Source organism: Mercenaria mercenaria, chromosome 12, assembly GCF_021730395.1.
Source record: "Mercenaria mercenaria strain notata chromosome 12, MADL_Memer_1, whole genome shotgun sequence".
Lineage (NCBI taxonomy): Eukaryota > Metazoa > Mollusca > Bivalvia > Venerida > Veneridae > Mercenaria > Mercenaria mercenaria.
In genome coordinates, this window is record NC_069372.1 from 31926830 (window position 1) to 31944365 (window position 17536).

General features: G+C 35.7%; 1 protein-coding gene across 5 annotated transcripts in view; it reads right to left on the reverse strand.

Annotated features, from left to right (window-relative positions):
• LOC123535409 (apoptosis-inducing factor 3-like) overlaps nucleotides 1-17536 on the reverse strand; it is a 244427-nt gene that overhangs the window by 16823 nt on the left and 210068 nt on the right. For all 5 annotated transcript variants that reach the window (XM_053519560.1, XM_053519561.1, XM_045318060.2 and 2 more), the window contains 3 exons: nucleotides 8927-9062; nucleotides 3747-3823; nucleotides 121-238 (listed from right to left, as the gene is read on the reverse strand). In XM_053519560.1, coding sequence (XP_053375535.1) covers nucleotides 121-238; nucleotides 3747-3823; nucleotides 8927-9062 — 331 coding nt within the window. The remainder of the gene's footprint in view (nucleotides 1-120; nucleotides 239-3746; nucleotides 3824-8926; nucleotides 9063-17536) is intronic.

Sequence of the window (17536 nt, forward strand, 5' to 3'; positions counted from 1 at the left end):
ATCACTGATGCATTGATAGGCAAGAACCTGGGTAGAACCACAAACCTTCCTCAAACTGGCAGGATAACTTCCAAACATTAAGAATTATGTTGCTGTCATATGGAACAATTTATCACAAACCATGTGCATGAGCCATCTGCCAATGTTGTATATTGACATTTGTTCCTCCACTACTGAAGAGAGGGAACTCCACAATATCCCCTGCAGCATAAACATCTGCCTTATCTGTTGCCATTAACTGAAAGAGTACCATGATTCATTAAAAATGTTTTATGCAAATGCAAAGCATTAGGAGTAAGATGTTGGTGTATATATACAGTCACAGCTGGAGAAGCATTAGGAGTATGATGTTGGTATATATACAGTCACAGCTGGAGAAGCGGTAGAGTATGATGTTGGTACATATACAGTCACAGCTGGGGAAGCATTAGGAGTATGATGTTGGTATATATACAGTCACAGCTGGAGAAGCGGTAGAGTATGATGTTGGTATATATACAGTCACAGCTGGAGAAGCATTAGGAGTATGATGTTGGTATATATACAGTCACAGCTGGAGAAGCATTAGGAGTATGATGTTGGTATATATACAGTCACAGCTGGAGAAGCATTTGGAGTATGATGTTGGTATATATACAGTCACAGCTGGAGAAGCGGTAGGAGTGTGATGTTGGTATATATACAGTCACAGCTGGAGAAGCGGTAGGAGTATGATGTTGGTATATATACAGTCACAGCTGGAGAAGTGGTAGGAGTGTGATGTTGGTATATATACAGTCACAGCTGGTGAAGCGGTAGGAGTGTGATGTTGGTATATATACAGTCACAGCTTGAGAAGCGGTAGAGTATGATGTTGGTATATATACAGTCACAGCTGGAGAAGCGGTAAGAGTATGATGTTGGTACATATACAGGCACAGCTGGAAAAGCGGCAACCTACTGTGAAGCACATACGCTTCACATTTAAAGGTTATATGTCAATACTAGGTGACTGCTCCTGGTCCAAAAGTCAATATTCACAGCAGATCTACTCAACTGATGGCCTGTCCGAGAGACAACATTCATAGCAGATTCGCCCAGTTGTTGGAATGCATATCTGTCCAACAGATCCCTATTCAGAATACCTACTGGTCTGAAAGAATAGTCAGTTTATTGTTCAATTTCAGTTTAGGGTTAGGGTAAGGTTAGTGCAGTCTTCAATTTGGATTTTTGAACTGGTGGGCCTTTTGGACTTCGTAGACCTTTAGTCCACTGGGATTTTTTTTTACTTTTAGCCTTCATCAGGCTGAGCTGTAACCCAAATCTATACCAAACCAGACATTTAAGTTTACAAGAAATGTTACTAGCTCTTTGAGAGCTTATTGAGTACATTTCTACCAAAATAATAACCGCGTATTGGTGCATTTTATATCTCTTTGTGTGTCCCTGAGTGTTCTTATGTTCTACAATATCTATGTGCATTCCAAATTTTGTATAATGCAGTAACTGTTGGTGATATTCAGTAAATTTTCTATGTTTCTAAATAATCTCTTTATTTCCTTAAACTTGTATTCATCTTGGTAACATATGTTTCTAGCAGCCTAATGCAGTTTCATGAATTTTAAACATTTAATAATTTGTAAATTATAGGTCTATTGTATTTATGTCTGCAAAATAAAATATTTCTATATAATAATTATGTTTAAGTAGTCAAATAAATCACTACAAAAATGCATTTCATTATTAAAAGACATATTTTAAATTTTAACTTAAACAAATAATCAACTTTTTGATTCCCCATGGTATCAATTTCTTCTGAGTTAAATCACAGTTTTCAAAATTCAGTCAAAGAATTCAAATAGTAACATACTTGATAGTGAAGTTAACTTTATAGTAATTTAGTAACAAAACATTTCTATTCATAAAAGTTAAATGAAATAGTAATGTATCTTATGTAGTGTATGTTACCTTCTGATTCCTATATCAACAATGTGTTAACTCTATATTTTGTAAAGAACACTTCACTTAAACAACAATTTATTGATGTCAATTTATTTAAGTAATATATATGTATTGTAATATATCACCAAGTGTATCTTAAATTACGCTTGCGTAATCATCACAATTACGGAAAATATAACTTCTTTTCTCTTGAGTTTTTTCTCACTTAGAAAATAACACAATCATGATGTAACCTTGTGATGACACCTTAAGATATTGCATTAATCGGTTTAGATAGTGTGTACAATAATAATCGGTTTAGATAGTGTGTACAATAATAATCGGTTTAGATAGTGTGAACAATAATAATCGGTTTAGATAGTGTGTACAATAATAATCGGTTTAGATAGTGTGAACAATAATAATCGGTTTAGATAGTGTGAACAATAATAATCGGTTTAGATAGTGTGTACAATAATAATCGGTTTAGATAGTGTGTACAATAATAATCCGTTTAGATAGTGTGTACAATAATAATCCGTTTAGATAGTGTGAACAATAATAATCGGTTTAGATAGTGTGTACAATAATAATCGGTTTAGATAGTGTGTACAATAATAATCGGTTTAGATAGTGTGTACAATAATAATCGGTTTAGATAGTGTGTACAATAATAATCGGTTTAGATAGTGTGAACAATAATAATTGGTTTAGATAGTGTGTACAATAATAATCGGTTTAGATAGTGTGTACAATAATAATCGGTTTAGATAGTGTGTACAATAATAATCGGTTTAGATAGTGTGTACAATAATAATCGGTTTTGATAGTGTGAACAATAATAATCGGTTTAGATAGTGTGTACAATAATAATCGGTTTAGATAGTGTGTACAATAATAATCGGTTTAGATAGTGTGAACAATAATAATCAGTTTTGATAGTGTGTACAATAATAATCGGTTTAGATAGTGTGAACAATAATAATCGGTTTTGATAGTGTGTACAATAATAATCGGTTTAGTTAGTGTGTACAATAATAATCGGTTTAGATAGTGTGTACAATATCTGATACAAAAGTTATTTATGTAACACAATTCCAGTAACGTAATAAAGTCAACTCTGTTGTTTTAACAGCATCAATCAATGTTATTTTGTATCATGAATAAAGATAATATTAATATTCTACTTGAGTTTGCATTTTTCATACCACTAATACATATATGATATGAAAATTATGTGTTTTCTGAAACAAGTCCTAATGAAACATCCAATAACAGGCCTAGAGTAGTTAAACAAACACTGTCTTTCTAAGCTCCAAGCCTTGCTCTCTCGCATGCATATGCACACTACAGAGCATTGATAATGACAATGGACCAATATGTACAAGACTTGCACAAAGATCTCGATATCTCCAATCAGATACCAAATATTTTGAATGTTACAGATTCAAAATATATAAATCAACTCCCTTGGCAAATAACATTTTAATTTTAAATATTGCTAGAAATTGTCTTTAAAGGAGCTACAGCATAGAAGATATATGTGATAAAATGAATTGTTATTTCGATTCAAACTTTAGTTAAAATTGGCATATTTTCAGATACATATGCTATTATTTTTATTTTAATATTTTGGTGGCCATCTTGGACGCCATCTTGAATATTTGTGTTGTACCACAGATTTGAAAACTGCAACAAGCACTTCCAAAATCTGCCAACCTTCACAAACATTTTGATATATAAAACATAATGAGACATTTTGTAGACCAGTTACCTTAAAAAATCTATAGAAAGTAGCAGTACTAAAAGGTGTAAAAGTAGTTTACCTCATTAACAGGTATAAACCCTCTGTCTGTCATCTTTATACCAGAATCTTTCAGGAAACCAGTAGCTGGTACCACACCTATATATAACAAATATCTTTATACCAATATATCTGAGGAAAATGTAAGAAATAACAGACTCTATGTGCCATCAAAAATATAATTAAATGTAATCTACATTTACAGACACATTAGCTAAACAGGATTTCTTTCTCTCTGTTCTGGGAGCTTTGTCTCACTGTCCCTCTGGTCAGATTGCTCTGTTTCTGTACTAGTAGAGAATGAATTTGGTGCCCTGAGTGGCTGCCTTTGTGCTAGGTAAAGCTCATTTTACTGTGTTAATCATGAAAAGGGTGCTATTTAAATTTGGTATAATATATTTAATTGTCATTTACCTGTTAAACACTGATCTTGTCACTGCAACTCCTGCAGCATACACAGTTATACTTACATTTCACAATGATGAACTCAGTGCTTAGTTATACTTTGATGCAAAAGTTTTTATTTCTAGTTGTCTGTCTCTTTCCTTTGTTCACGTGTATGTACAATTCATATCAATTGTTTACAAATGCCACAGGATACCTATAGCAATACAACATTCTCTATCATGTTTACAGACAGTTTACTCACTCCGGGAGAACTACGTTCCAACGTAAGTCATGTCTCAACGATATCAAGTGACATATCTCAACGACGTTTGGTTACGGTATCACTCTATATGACAGGGCTTACATAATTTTCATATATAATAACTACTTTGATTATATTTACCTGTGTCTTGACATGAACATGTTTTCAGATTCTAAAAGTAATCGCATAAATTGAATAAAACATTTAGATTTAATAAACAGTCGTCTGTTATTGAGAAAAAGGAAGCATTTTGCTATTTAACAGAATAAAAAAATATATACTACACTTTTTACAAAAGCAATAATTACAGACAGTCAGTGAGTCGATTAAAAGCAGTGCCAGTTTTAAGCTTATAAATGTATTTCTGCAACTGCTTTATCATAAACACGCAATATTTATTTAATATCATGTTCCTCACTCTAACCGATGATGTTACTAACTCTAAACGCGACACAAGTAAGCGTTACTGACACTCATCGAAGTCTTGCGGCTTAAAACATTGCTTTTCGAGTAAAATATACCAGAAACCAAGATATCTTTGTCCAAATGAAAGCAATATGTACGAGGTGGCGCGGGGTTCACTTATACTATCGAATGCGCACACCTTAATTATTATAAAGTCTGTAAAACGATTCTTTTGAAGCACAGGAGGCAACTAAGCAACATGATGTATGTAATTGTAGGTTATTAAATTTGTATATTGAAATATGAACGTGTTCTGCAGCAGACATATAAGAATATTGCGCGACTTAATGAAGAATGAATGCATATTTCTCGATGCAAATCTAAAAACCTTTTACAATAACTACACGTGTATTATTCATTATATCAATGATATAAATTTTGTTCTTTAGCCCGAGTGGAACTGAAAATGTCCTAGTTAAAGAACTTAAAAACGTGACGAAATCCATGAAACTGACTTCACAATTGGCAACACACATCCGATATGAAACTGGAATATCAATATTTATAGGTTATTAACTTTGTATGTGAATATATGCCTTGTTCTGCAGCGGTACTTTAGGAAGGCAATATTATCCGTGAAAGAACAAGTGCATATACGTACATACAAAATTGATAACCTTTTTATTATATACCCACTTCCAAATGATTACTTTATGTCTTAATTATCGTTTTGTTACGAAAAACGGAAAATACCAGAATTTCTTCGAAAATGTAACAAATAATTCAAACTGACGTGCATTAATATTTTCCGCGAAATTGACCTCAGCTTGTTGTCGCAACGTGCGCGTGGACACCATGGACGTCACACGATTCTTTCTATTACAACGTTTAGAAAACATCCACGTCTGATATGAAAGCGTTCCATGTCAATATGTATCGGTTAATCAGTGTAATTACCTGTTTATTACATGTGTACCTATAATATTGTAAGAAAAGTTTAAAGTGCAATGTTTATTGGTACTAGCATTTACTGCAGCTTTTCAGTTACTAAATTATTTGTATAAGAGGCTATACATTGTATAAAATCAAATGCCTTGATAGTTTTCCTTTCTTACATAAAGCATAGTTTAGGGTTGGGAAAAAAACATTTCACGAAGAATTACTAAGAGGTTAATGTATGACTGGGTTGTGCTTTCTTGCCATAATGGCACGCCTATATGGCTTTAGCCCGAGGGCTATTATGAAACTATGTGTACCAGTATGGCTATAAGGCACAATCAGCCGTTTATTGACCTTTTTATTATAAACCTTCGCTTCATGTATATCTTGGTATTTTCATTTCACATATTTTCAAAAACTCAAAAGCATTATTTGTATTGCTTTTTATCATTAGTGCCATAAATATTTGACAATCTATCTGAAAATGATTCAGCGCCCTTTCAATCGCCATAATAATGTTGCCACATGACGTCAACATTAGAACACACTGGCAACCGGTTACCCGGGGCCATTCTAATTATGGCGCGTGAGGCACACTGCGCCATTATTGATGCATAAACAGAAGCCGCAATGACCGTTTTAAACGGCTTTTTTGTTACTATTTATAGTAACGTATATAATAAGGAAAAATACTGCACGATCCCGATCCATTGAAACTCAATGGAAAATAATTTTTGGTATGCAATAAGGAAAAAGATTCTTGCACACCGGACTGGCGTTTCCGTTTATTTTACCCATGCATGTAAAACCCATCTGGCACCCCCATGCCAGATGGCTCTCGTGCTGGTAATGACAACTAGCGCTTCATGCATTGATTATATATGGTATTGTATATGCAAACTAAGACATTATCAGGTACCTTGAGACCTTCTCTCCGTCCGTTTTATATATATAGTATATTTTTTGGTCCAAAATACGTTATTTTACGGAAAGAACATAACGTTACGCTACAAACAAACAAACTAAAGTTTCACTGAAACGTCATGACGTCACTTCAGCTTTCGGACGTTAATTTCATGTGCTGTGCGTTAATACTTTACAATAAGAGGGAGTGCTACAAAAATGTACTATTTGCTTTAAATTTCTATTATTATTTGTAAAATACGGTATACAACAAAAATTATCTGTCAGAAATGAAACGCTTATTTGTATACGATATGCAAGAAAAACTTCAGTCATGTGTTTACGAACTGGATAGAAATATCTGTCCTGAGGGCACTTGCGCCGTGGGCGGTTACGAGTTATGGCGTCTCAGCTTCCTAATACATTCGCACGTAATAGTAAATAGTATTTGCAATACGCCTGCGCCAAGTGACGAAAACATTTGTTGCGAAATAGCTAATTTATGTGCAAAGTTCTGGAAGTAATGCTTCACGATCCTGATTATCTATACAGTTTTGATTACCAGTGTCCGAGACAATTAAATATATTAAGGTTCATGGTGATGGAAAGACTTAGGTGCCCTTCTGAACATTATTTCATATACGGACGGGCATCTTTGTAGAGCAAACGACCTACTGCAAGCGTACTGGATGGATATCTTACATGAAAATCCCACACTTAAAGCTTAAGTTCAAGCACATAGTTGTGATGGCAAGTGGTTCGAAGTCAGCGACCATTGACTGCGGAGGCTTTTCACGTTTTAACTTACTGTGGGTGCACAGAATATACAATGCCATTTTAAATGTTTGTTGTTTTTTCAAATCTATCTGAGATTAAAATAAATGCTTATTTTTGCATGACTTTCAATTTAAGAAAGGAAGATTTATTTATTTATTTGGGTTTTACGGCGCACCAACACAGTATAGGTTATATGGCGCCAAACAGGACTACAAATTTTGGTTTCACATCTCATTTACATCGAAATAAAAACATGAGGTATGGAATCAAAATTTGCATACCTGCTGGAATCACAGAGTTACAGCAAAACCAAGTGTTAAAACCCTATTAGTCGCCTCTTACGATCATGCAAGGGTAAGGCAGTGGTTCCAATTAAGAAAGGAAAAGGGCGATTCACTAAAACGACAAAATGAAAGATATTCGAGTTACAGAACGACTTTTATGAATTGAGTTTGAAAAAGAAAAGTTAAAAGGTAATGCACTAAGCTGCATAAGTTTGGCATATCTTAGTAAATGCACAAGTTTTGTGAATCTAAAAAGGAAATTGGGTGATGAAAACAAATCGAATTAATAAAATTTTCAGGAAATGTGCTTGTTTAAAAAGGACGAGGAAGAAAGACATGCAGTAAAGTATAAATAATTAAATTGTAATGTTTTTCAAAGTATTAAAACATGACAGGTTCTCTATCCGCTTTTAACGTAGAATGTAAACATTGAAATGCATAACATGTATGCACTTTTTTCAAAACTGAATGTATGAGTAATGGTTCAGCAGAGCACAACTATTGTGAAGGAGCCACCGACAATGCTTACAACATTCCATGGACTTTGATATAAATGAAAGTATTTCTATAGCGAGCAGCTAAACATAATTGTTTCTATTGTACAGCAATAACTTTACGTTTTAAATTTCATGCTGAAACTTTATATGAATTTATGCATCCATTTCAAATTTACTCCAGCCTGCGTATGGCTATAATTAATGTGTAAAATGATAACGACAAATACATATGTCATACTGATTAAATTGTTGTACCTTGCTCAGACGTCATCCAGTCATTTATGAAAGTGTCAAGAAATGTTCTCAACGTAAAGATAAGATGTACATAAGAATTTTCTAAAAGTTAAAACGGTAAGTATATTGTTCAGACTTCGCAACACTGTATGTGAGACGTTGTCACATATTGTCTGTTATCGTTGCGGCCTTGCAACATTTATGTAGCTTATATAAGTTTATTTTTAACTAGCTCGTTGTATCTTCCAAAATGCTCCATAAAGCTAATATAGCTTCCACACTTCAAATTCATCTTTTCAGTTATGAAAACGTAGAATCAATGCTTCATTGCACATAATATTAAATGAATCGACAAGGTCATACGGAGCGACACCGCAACGAAATCGTTGAGATATGTCACATGATATCGTTGAGACATGACTTACGTCGGAACGTAGTTCTCCCGGAGTGTTACTGAATTCTGTTGACAGGACTGGTTTCACAATTCAAAAAGAAGACCACTGGAATTTCTTACCTACACCAAGTATGGCAATATCTGCGGGTATTTTGGTCCCTGTAGACAGCACAGCCTCTGTCAATTTACCATCTACTCCCATAAACTCCTTAATTCCTGCTTGAAAGTGGAATTTGATCCCTTTCTCTTCATGCATCTATGAGCCAAAATAAAATTAACAAGTGAATGAAGTATTGCCATGAGTCTCATATCAGAAAGGGACTAATTGTCTCAGTATAACCTAATGATTAATGTATATACAATATTCAACAGTTATTGTATAATAGTGACACAAATAGACCTTTTGTGGACCTGACCAAGATGATATCCACTGAGGTTAATAGACTGAGATATCCACTGAGGTTAATAGACTGAGATATCCACTGAGGTTAATAGACTGAGATATTAACCTAAGATAAAAATAACATTGGTCAGGTCCATAGACTTAGATATTTACCAATATTATCAACAAAATTTCTAAGTTAACAAGTGACTGAGTATTGCAGTGGCATGTAATCCTTGACTCACAATTATCAAGAGTAAAAGTCTGACAAGAGGGCCAAGATTGCCCTAGGTCGCTCACCTGAATAACACACCATCACAGTGTAAACATATTTTACCTAGTGATTTCATTGAGACAAATATTCTGACCAATTTTCATTAAGATTGGACAAAAAAACGTGGCCTCTTGTGCATTTTCTTTGATTTGACCTAGTGACCTAGTTTTTTAACCCACATGACCAAGATTCAAACTTGTCCAAAATTTCATGAAAACAAGCATTCTGACAAAGTTTTGGGAAGATTGGAGCAAAAAAGTGACCTCTAGAGTGTATACAAGCGTTTCCTTTGATTTGACCTAGTGACCTAGTTTTTGACCCCACGTGACCAGATTTGAAATCATCCAAGACTTCATGATAACAAACATTCTGATCAAGTTTTATAAAGATAGAATAAACAAGCAAATCCGATGAATTGGTATCCCCGCTGAATGGGTTTGTGGTGAGGAATGGCAAAGAAATATATCTGGCAAAAAGTTAAGAATGTGACTAAGAAGAAAATAATTTCATTAGTCAGGATCAATTTAACAGAAAACAAATGTTTTAAGTGTACATAATAAATGTATGTTATGTTTTGACCCTAACTAGGTGTGGTGGGATGGTGCGTGTCAGGGTGAGGGTATAAAACTTTACATGTTGATAATAAATATGGATGGAAAAAAAAAAATTTTGGGGGTGGGGGGGGGGGGGGGGGGGGGGGGGTGTGCAGATGGCACGTCGGTGAGGAGGGGGGTAACTGGGTGGAGGAGCCAGGTGGGGGAATGGTACAACTTTGCAAGTTGATAAATATTCATGGAATGTTCGAAAAATTAAAAAAAAACAAGAGGACCATGATGGTCCTGAATCGCTCACCTCTTCCCACATGACCCAGTTTTGAGTATGACGTCGTTTTTTCTATTATTTGACATAGTGACCTAGTTTTTGAGCTCATGTGACCCAGTTTTGAACCTGACCTAGATATTATCAAGATAAACATTCTGACCAATTTTCATGAAGATCCATTGAAAAATATGGTCTCTAGAGAGGTCACAAGGTTTTTCTATTATTTGACCTATTGACCTAGTTTTCAAAGGTACGTGACCCTGTTTTGAACTTTACCTAGATATCAAGGTGAACATTCTCACTAATTTTCATGAAGATCTCATGAAAAATATGGCCTCTAGAGAAGTCACAAGGTTTTTCTATTTTTATACCTACTGGCCTAGTTTTTGACCGCACGTGACCCAGTTTCAAAACTTGACCTAGATATCATCAAGGTGAACATTCAGATCAATTTTCATGAAGATCCATTGAAAAATATGGCCTCTAGAGAGGTCAAAAGATTTTTCTAATTTTAAACCTACTGACCTAGTTTTTGACCGCAGTTGACCCAGTTTCAAACCTGACCTAGATATCATCAAGATGAACATTCAGACCAACTTTCATACAGATCCCATGAAAAGTATGGCCTCTAGAGAGGTCACAAGGTTTTTTTATTATTTGACCTACTGACCTAGTTTTTTATGGTATGTGACCCAGTTTCAAACTTGACCTAGATATCATCAAGGTAAACATTCTGACCAATTTTCATGAAGATCCTTTCAAGGGTATGGCCTCTAGAGAGGTCACAAGGTTTTTCTATTTCAAGACCTACTGACCTAGTTTTTGATCGCAGTTGACCCAGTTTCAAACTTTACCTATATATCATCAAGATAAACATTCAGACCAACTTTCATACAGATCCCATGAAAAATATGGCCTCTAGAGAGGTCATAACGTTTTTTCATTATTTGACCTACTGACCTAGTTTTTGATGGCACGTGACCCACTTTCGAACTTGACCTAGATATCATCAAGGTGAACATTCTGACCAATTTTTATGGAGATCCATTCACAAGTATGGCCTCTAGAGAGGTCACAAGGTTTTTCTATTTTTAGACCTACTGACCTAGTTTTTGACCGCACATGACCCTGTTTCGAATTTGACCTAGATATCATCAAGATGAACATTCAGACCAACTTTCATATAGATCCCATGAAAAATATGGCCTTTAGAGAGGTCACAAGGTTTTTCTATTATTTGACCTACTGACCTAGTTTTTGACGGCACGTGACCCACTTTCGAACTTGACCTAGATATCATCAAGATGAACATTCAGACCAACTTTCATACAGATCCCATGAAAAATATGGCCTTTAGAGAGGTCACAAGGTTTTTCTATTATTTGACCTACTGACCTACTTTTTGATGGCACGTGACCCACTTTCGAACTTGACCTAGATATCATCAAGGTGAACATTCTGACCAATTTTCATGAAGATCTCATGAAATATATGGCCTCTAGAGAGGTCACAAGGTTTTTCTATTTTTAGACCTACTGACCTAGTTTTTGACCGCACGTGACCCAGTTTCGAACTTGACCTAGATATCATCAAGGTGAACATTCAGACCAACTTTCATACAGATCCCATGAAAAATATGGCCTTTAGAGAGGTCACAAGGTTTTTCTATTATTTGACCTACTGACCTAGTTTTTGACGGCACGTGACCCACTTTCGAACTCGACCTAGATATCATCAAGATGAACATTCAGACCAACTTTCATACAGATCCCATGAAAAATATGGCCTCTAGAGAGGTCACAAAGTTTTTCTATTATTTGACCTACTGACCTAGTTTTTGAAGGCACGTGACCCACTTTCGAACTTGACCTAGATATCATCAAGGTGAACATTCTGACCAATTTTCATGAAGATCTCATGAAATATATGGCCTCTAGAGAGGTCACAAGGTTTTTCTATTTTTAGACCTACTGACCTAGTTTTTGACCGCACGTGACCCAGTTTCGAACTTGACCTAGATATCATCAAGATGAACATTCAGACCAACTTTCATACAGATCCCATGAAAAATATGGCCTTTAGAGAGGTCACAAGGTTTTTCTATTATTTGACCTACTGACCTAGTTTTTGATGGCAGTGACCCAGTTTCGAACCTGACCTAGATATCATCAAGGTGAACGTTCTGACCAATTTTCATGAAGATCTTGTGAAATATATGGCCTCTAGAGAGGTCACAAGGTTTTTCTATTTTTAGACCTACTGACCTAGTTTTTGATGGCACGAGACCCAGTTTCGAACTTGACCTAGATATCATCAAGGTGAACATTCTGACCAACTTTCATAAAGATCCCATGAAAAATGTGACCTCTAGAGTGGTCACAAGCAAAAGTTTACGGACTGACGCACGCACGCACGCACGACGGACACCGCGCGATCACAAAAGCTCACCTTGTCACTTTGTGACAGGTGAGCTAATAAAGAATGAAAAAGCAAATTTTTTGTTTGGGGGGGGGGGGGGGCGGGATGTGGGAGGGTTCGTTTGTTATGTACAAATCTGTGGATTTTTAAACAATTAAAGGGCAATAACTCTGGTTACTAAAGAGATCCTGACGAAATTTTGTGTGCAATACCATATTATGGTGATCTAAATTCAATTTAAGTTTCATAGTTCTAGGTCAAATATTCTCTGATTTGACCTAGTGACCTAGTTTTTGACCCTACATGACCAAGATAAAAATTCATTCGATATTTCATGCAGACAAACATTCTGACCAAGTTTCATGCACATCAAATGAACAAGAGTGTTAACAAGCTTTCCCTTTGATTTGACTGGGTGACCTTGTTGACCCCATATGATCCAGTTTGAAACTTGGCCTAGGAATCATCAAGATAAACATTCTGACCAAGTTTCATGAAGATAGGGTCATAAATGAGGCCTCAAGAGTGTTAACAAGCTTTTCCTTTGATTTGACCAGGTGACCTAGTTTTTGACCCAACATGACCCAGTTTTGAACCTGGCCTAGAACCTAGAAATCATCAAGATAAATGTTCTGACCAAGTTTCATGAAGATAGGGTCATAAATGTGGCCTCTAGGTTGTTAACAAGCTTTTTCTTTGATTTGACCTGAAGACCAAGTTTTAGACACAACATGACCCAGTTTCAATCTAGGCCTAGAGATAAGTAAGATAATCATTCTGTGCAAGTTTGTATCAAATCAAAGCATAAATGAAACCTCTATATGGCTGAAAGGGCCAAAATAGAAAATTTTGACTCTGAAACAATTTATTACAGCGAAAATAATTTTTGATTAAAACAGGAGGGTCATTGTGGAAATAAGTCGCTTACCTGACCTTGACTGATCGAGATTCACTGAATTATAAATGGTTTCAACTGTGTTTAATACTAGAAATACATTCTACATGCCCATAGGCAGAATGTCAAGCCTGCCAGCTGTCTAAAAAGTAACATTTATACTATTTGGCGGTGTCAGAACTGATTTACACTAGCACCTGTATTTGCATATGGAATTTTTTGACCAATTATAAAAAAAATCTATATAATTAATATAAGTCTACATAAAACTCCTAACCAGGTAGAGATAGGTCAAAATACACCTAAAAATTGGATGTAACATGCATGTTGTACCACACAAAAGTGGTCTCAATTTTTCCCGACAGCCAGTAATAAAAAAAGTTACAATATAAGCTATTTACAGTAACAACACAGGGAAGTAATTCTAAAAACAAGGTTGCCTCATGTGCCAAGTTACATCAAAATTCCCTTATGCATGAAGAAGAAATGCTCCAGACAATGTCTTCTTGTATCTGACCTTTGGCCTCTAAGTGTGACCTTGACCTTAGACCTAGGGACCTGGTTCTTATGCATGACACTCCGTCTCATAAAGGTGAACATTCATGCCAAGTTACATCAAAATCCCAGCATGCATGAAGAAGAAATGCTCCGGATAAGCTTCATTTTGACCTTTGACCTCCAACTGTGACCTTGACTTTTGAGATAGGAACATGGGGTTTGCGCATGACACTCCTTCTAAGTAAACATTCATGCCAAATATAAACAAGATTGGTCTAAGCATGTCCGGACAAAATCGGACGGATGCATGCACATACACCGACCCGCCAAAAGTGAAGACTATGTCGAGCTCACCATAAGCGGGCTTGACAATAAACTAGTGGCCCCTAAAAGGGGTCAAGTACTACCATTTGAAAAGAATTTGGAGATGATTTTACAATGATGCTACAGACCAAGTCTATTCTATTTCTATTTCTATTATTAGCTCTAACTGCTCCTAAAAGAGACCCAGTGCTGCCATTTTAATTAATATGAGGAAGGACCTTATAAGGATGGTACAGATCAAATCTGATGGGGATCAATATTTAGCTCTTTTATGGGCCAAGTATCCCATTTGAACAAAATCGGGAGTGGATCTTAAAAGTGATAATACAGACAAGGCATGATGAAGATCCATAAAATGGTTCATGATAAGAAGTCTTTTTTAAGCATTTCTACTATTTAGCTCTAGTGCGCCCATTTCAAGAAATTTTGGAGAGGACTTAATGATAGTACTACAGATCAAGATTGATGAAGATTCAATAAGCAGTTCATGAGAAGAAGTCATTTATTTTAGGGGCCAAGTACCCCCATTTGAATAAAATGGTAGAGGACTTTATCATAATGCTACAGACCAAATTTTTCATCCAGTTGTTCATGAGAAAAAGTCATTTCAATGTATTTCTTTCATCAGCTCTAGTGGCCTCTAAAAGGGGCTGTGAGCCACCATCTTAGCAAAGTGAGTGTGTGTGTTTGGGTTTAACTTCTTTCTCAACAATTTTTCAGTCATATGAACGATGATAGCAAAGTGAGGGAGGATCTTGTAATGCTACAGCAAAATCTGAAGATCTATCAAGCGGTTTATAAGAAGTCATTTAAAAATATTTCTTAGTTCAAGCAGCCCCCCAAAAGGAGCCGAGTTTGGACAAATTTGGGAGAGGACACTAAAAATATCCAAGCAGTTTATGAGAAGAAGTTGTTTCAGAGTATTTCTATTTTTAGCTTTTGTGACCCCTAAATCGGGTCAAGTGGATCCATTGGAAAAAAAATTGAGATAAAGTTTGATGTAATTCTTACCAGTAGTTTCAGACAAGATGTTGATATAAATTGTGGATGATGGATGACAGACAACAGACACCGGACCACCCACCTATACTTTTAACACACCCTGAACTTTTGGTTCAGATGAGCTAACAAGATCTGTTTGTAAAATACATATGCCGATCTGAGGCAAGTTGGTATGTAATTTGGTATGCTTTGACCTTGATGACCTTCAAGTAAATGACATAACTAGAATGTGTCTGTAGGACACAGGGTGTGCCCCCCACTGGTACATTTGTCACAAATAAGGGGCAATAATTCAAATGTTTGCAGTCTTAATGGGGTATAGCCTCAACAAACATTTTATGAAAAGGATTCATTATCCTAGGCCCTATACTTTTTGAGCTATGAGCATCACAAACAAAAAATCCACTATTTTGGCTATTTCAAGGACCATAACTCTGTAATAAGAGCTAAGATTCTCAAGAAGAATGCCAAGTGTGCAAGGTCACATCACATTAAAGACTCCAGCAAGGTTTCCTGAATTTACATCTAATACTTTTTGAGCTAGGCATTTAATTAGGTGAAAAAGTGCATTTTTTCAGGGGCCATTACTTTAAAAATAGGTGGTGAAGCCAGCCAAAAAATTAAATGTGTGCAAGTTTATATCATGATAAAGACTTATGCAAGTTTTCAACCATTTATATTAAATACTTTTTCAGCTAGGTGCGTCACAAGGTGAAAATGTACATTTTTGACTATTTCAGGGGCCATAACTCTAAAAATAGGGGGCGGAGCCAATGAAAAATAGGAGGTGCGCAAGTTCATATCATGATTAAGACTCATGCAAGGTTTCATGAATCTATATCAAATATTTTTTGAGCTAGGCATGTCACAAGGTGAAAATGTGCATTTTTAACTATTTCAGGGGCCATAACTCTGAAAATAGGGGGCGGACCCAAATGAAAAATAGGAGGTGCGCAAGTTCATATCATGATTAAGATTGTTGCAAGGTTTCATGAATCTATATCAAATACTTTTTGAGCTAGGCATATCACAAGGTGAAAATGTGCATTTTTGACTATTTCAGGGGCCATAACTCTGAAAATAGGGGGCAGAGCCAAATGAAAAATAGGAGGTGCGCAAGTTCATATCATGATTAAGACTCATGCAAGGTTTCATGAATCTATATCAAATACTTTTTGAGCTAGGCGTGTCACAAGGTAAAAATGTGCATTTTTGACTATTTCAGGGGCCATAACTCTGAAAATTGGGGGCAGAGCCAGACGAAAAATAGGAGGTGCGCAAGTTCATATCATGATAAAGACTCATCGAGGTTTCATCAATTTATATTTTTGAGCTAGGCGCATCACAAACTTCGGACGGACGGACGGATGCACGGATGTTCCTACATATGGATACTTATGTGGCTATTCTTGCATACCAGACGGGGATTTCCGGTATTTCTACCGGTGCTGGAAAAATCCATCTTTCACCCCGGGGTGTAAGATGACTCTCGTGCTTTAAATGACGTATTACGAACTACATATATGCAGAAGATTTATGTAGTTATTTATACTTTATTTCGAAAAAAACGGAATAAAAATCCAATACATTGACAGTTTGTTTGTTCCTGATAGTATATTTCTCGATTCAAAATACGTTATTTTATCAAATATTCATAACGTTACGCTGGAACTGATAAAACAAAACCGGAACTAAACATTGTTGTTTGTCTTTGAAACGTCATGACGTCTTTCCTGTTTACGGATGTTGATTTCCCACGCTTTGTTTAAATACGCTGCTATAAGAAATAGTTCTAAAAAGAAAGCCATTCGACTGATTTTATTTTTATTATTATATCTTGATACCGGTATGCAAGAAAAAGATTCTTCTGTCACTGGTTATAGGTACAGATGGGAATATCCGGCTCTCGGGTAACTGTTTAGGCGGTAAATCGGTAGGAACCTCGTTACTGCCTAAACAGTTACCCTCGAGGCCGGAAATTCCCATCTGTACCTATAAGCAGTGAAAGAATCTTATACTCTTTTGTTCTCTCTATTGTTCTTTTAGCCACGTAAGAGAAAAATAGCCACATAAAAGCCTTACGGAATGAATGACATCAAAGAAAAAGTACAGTTA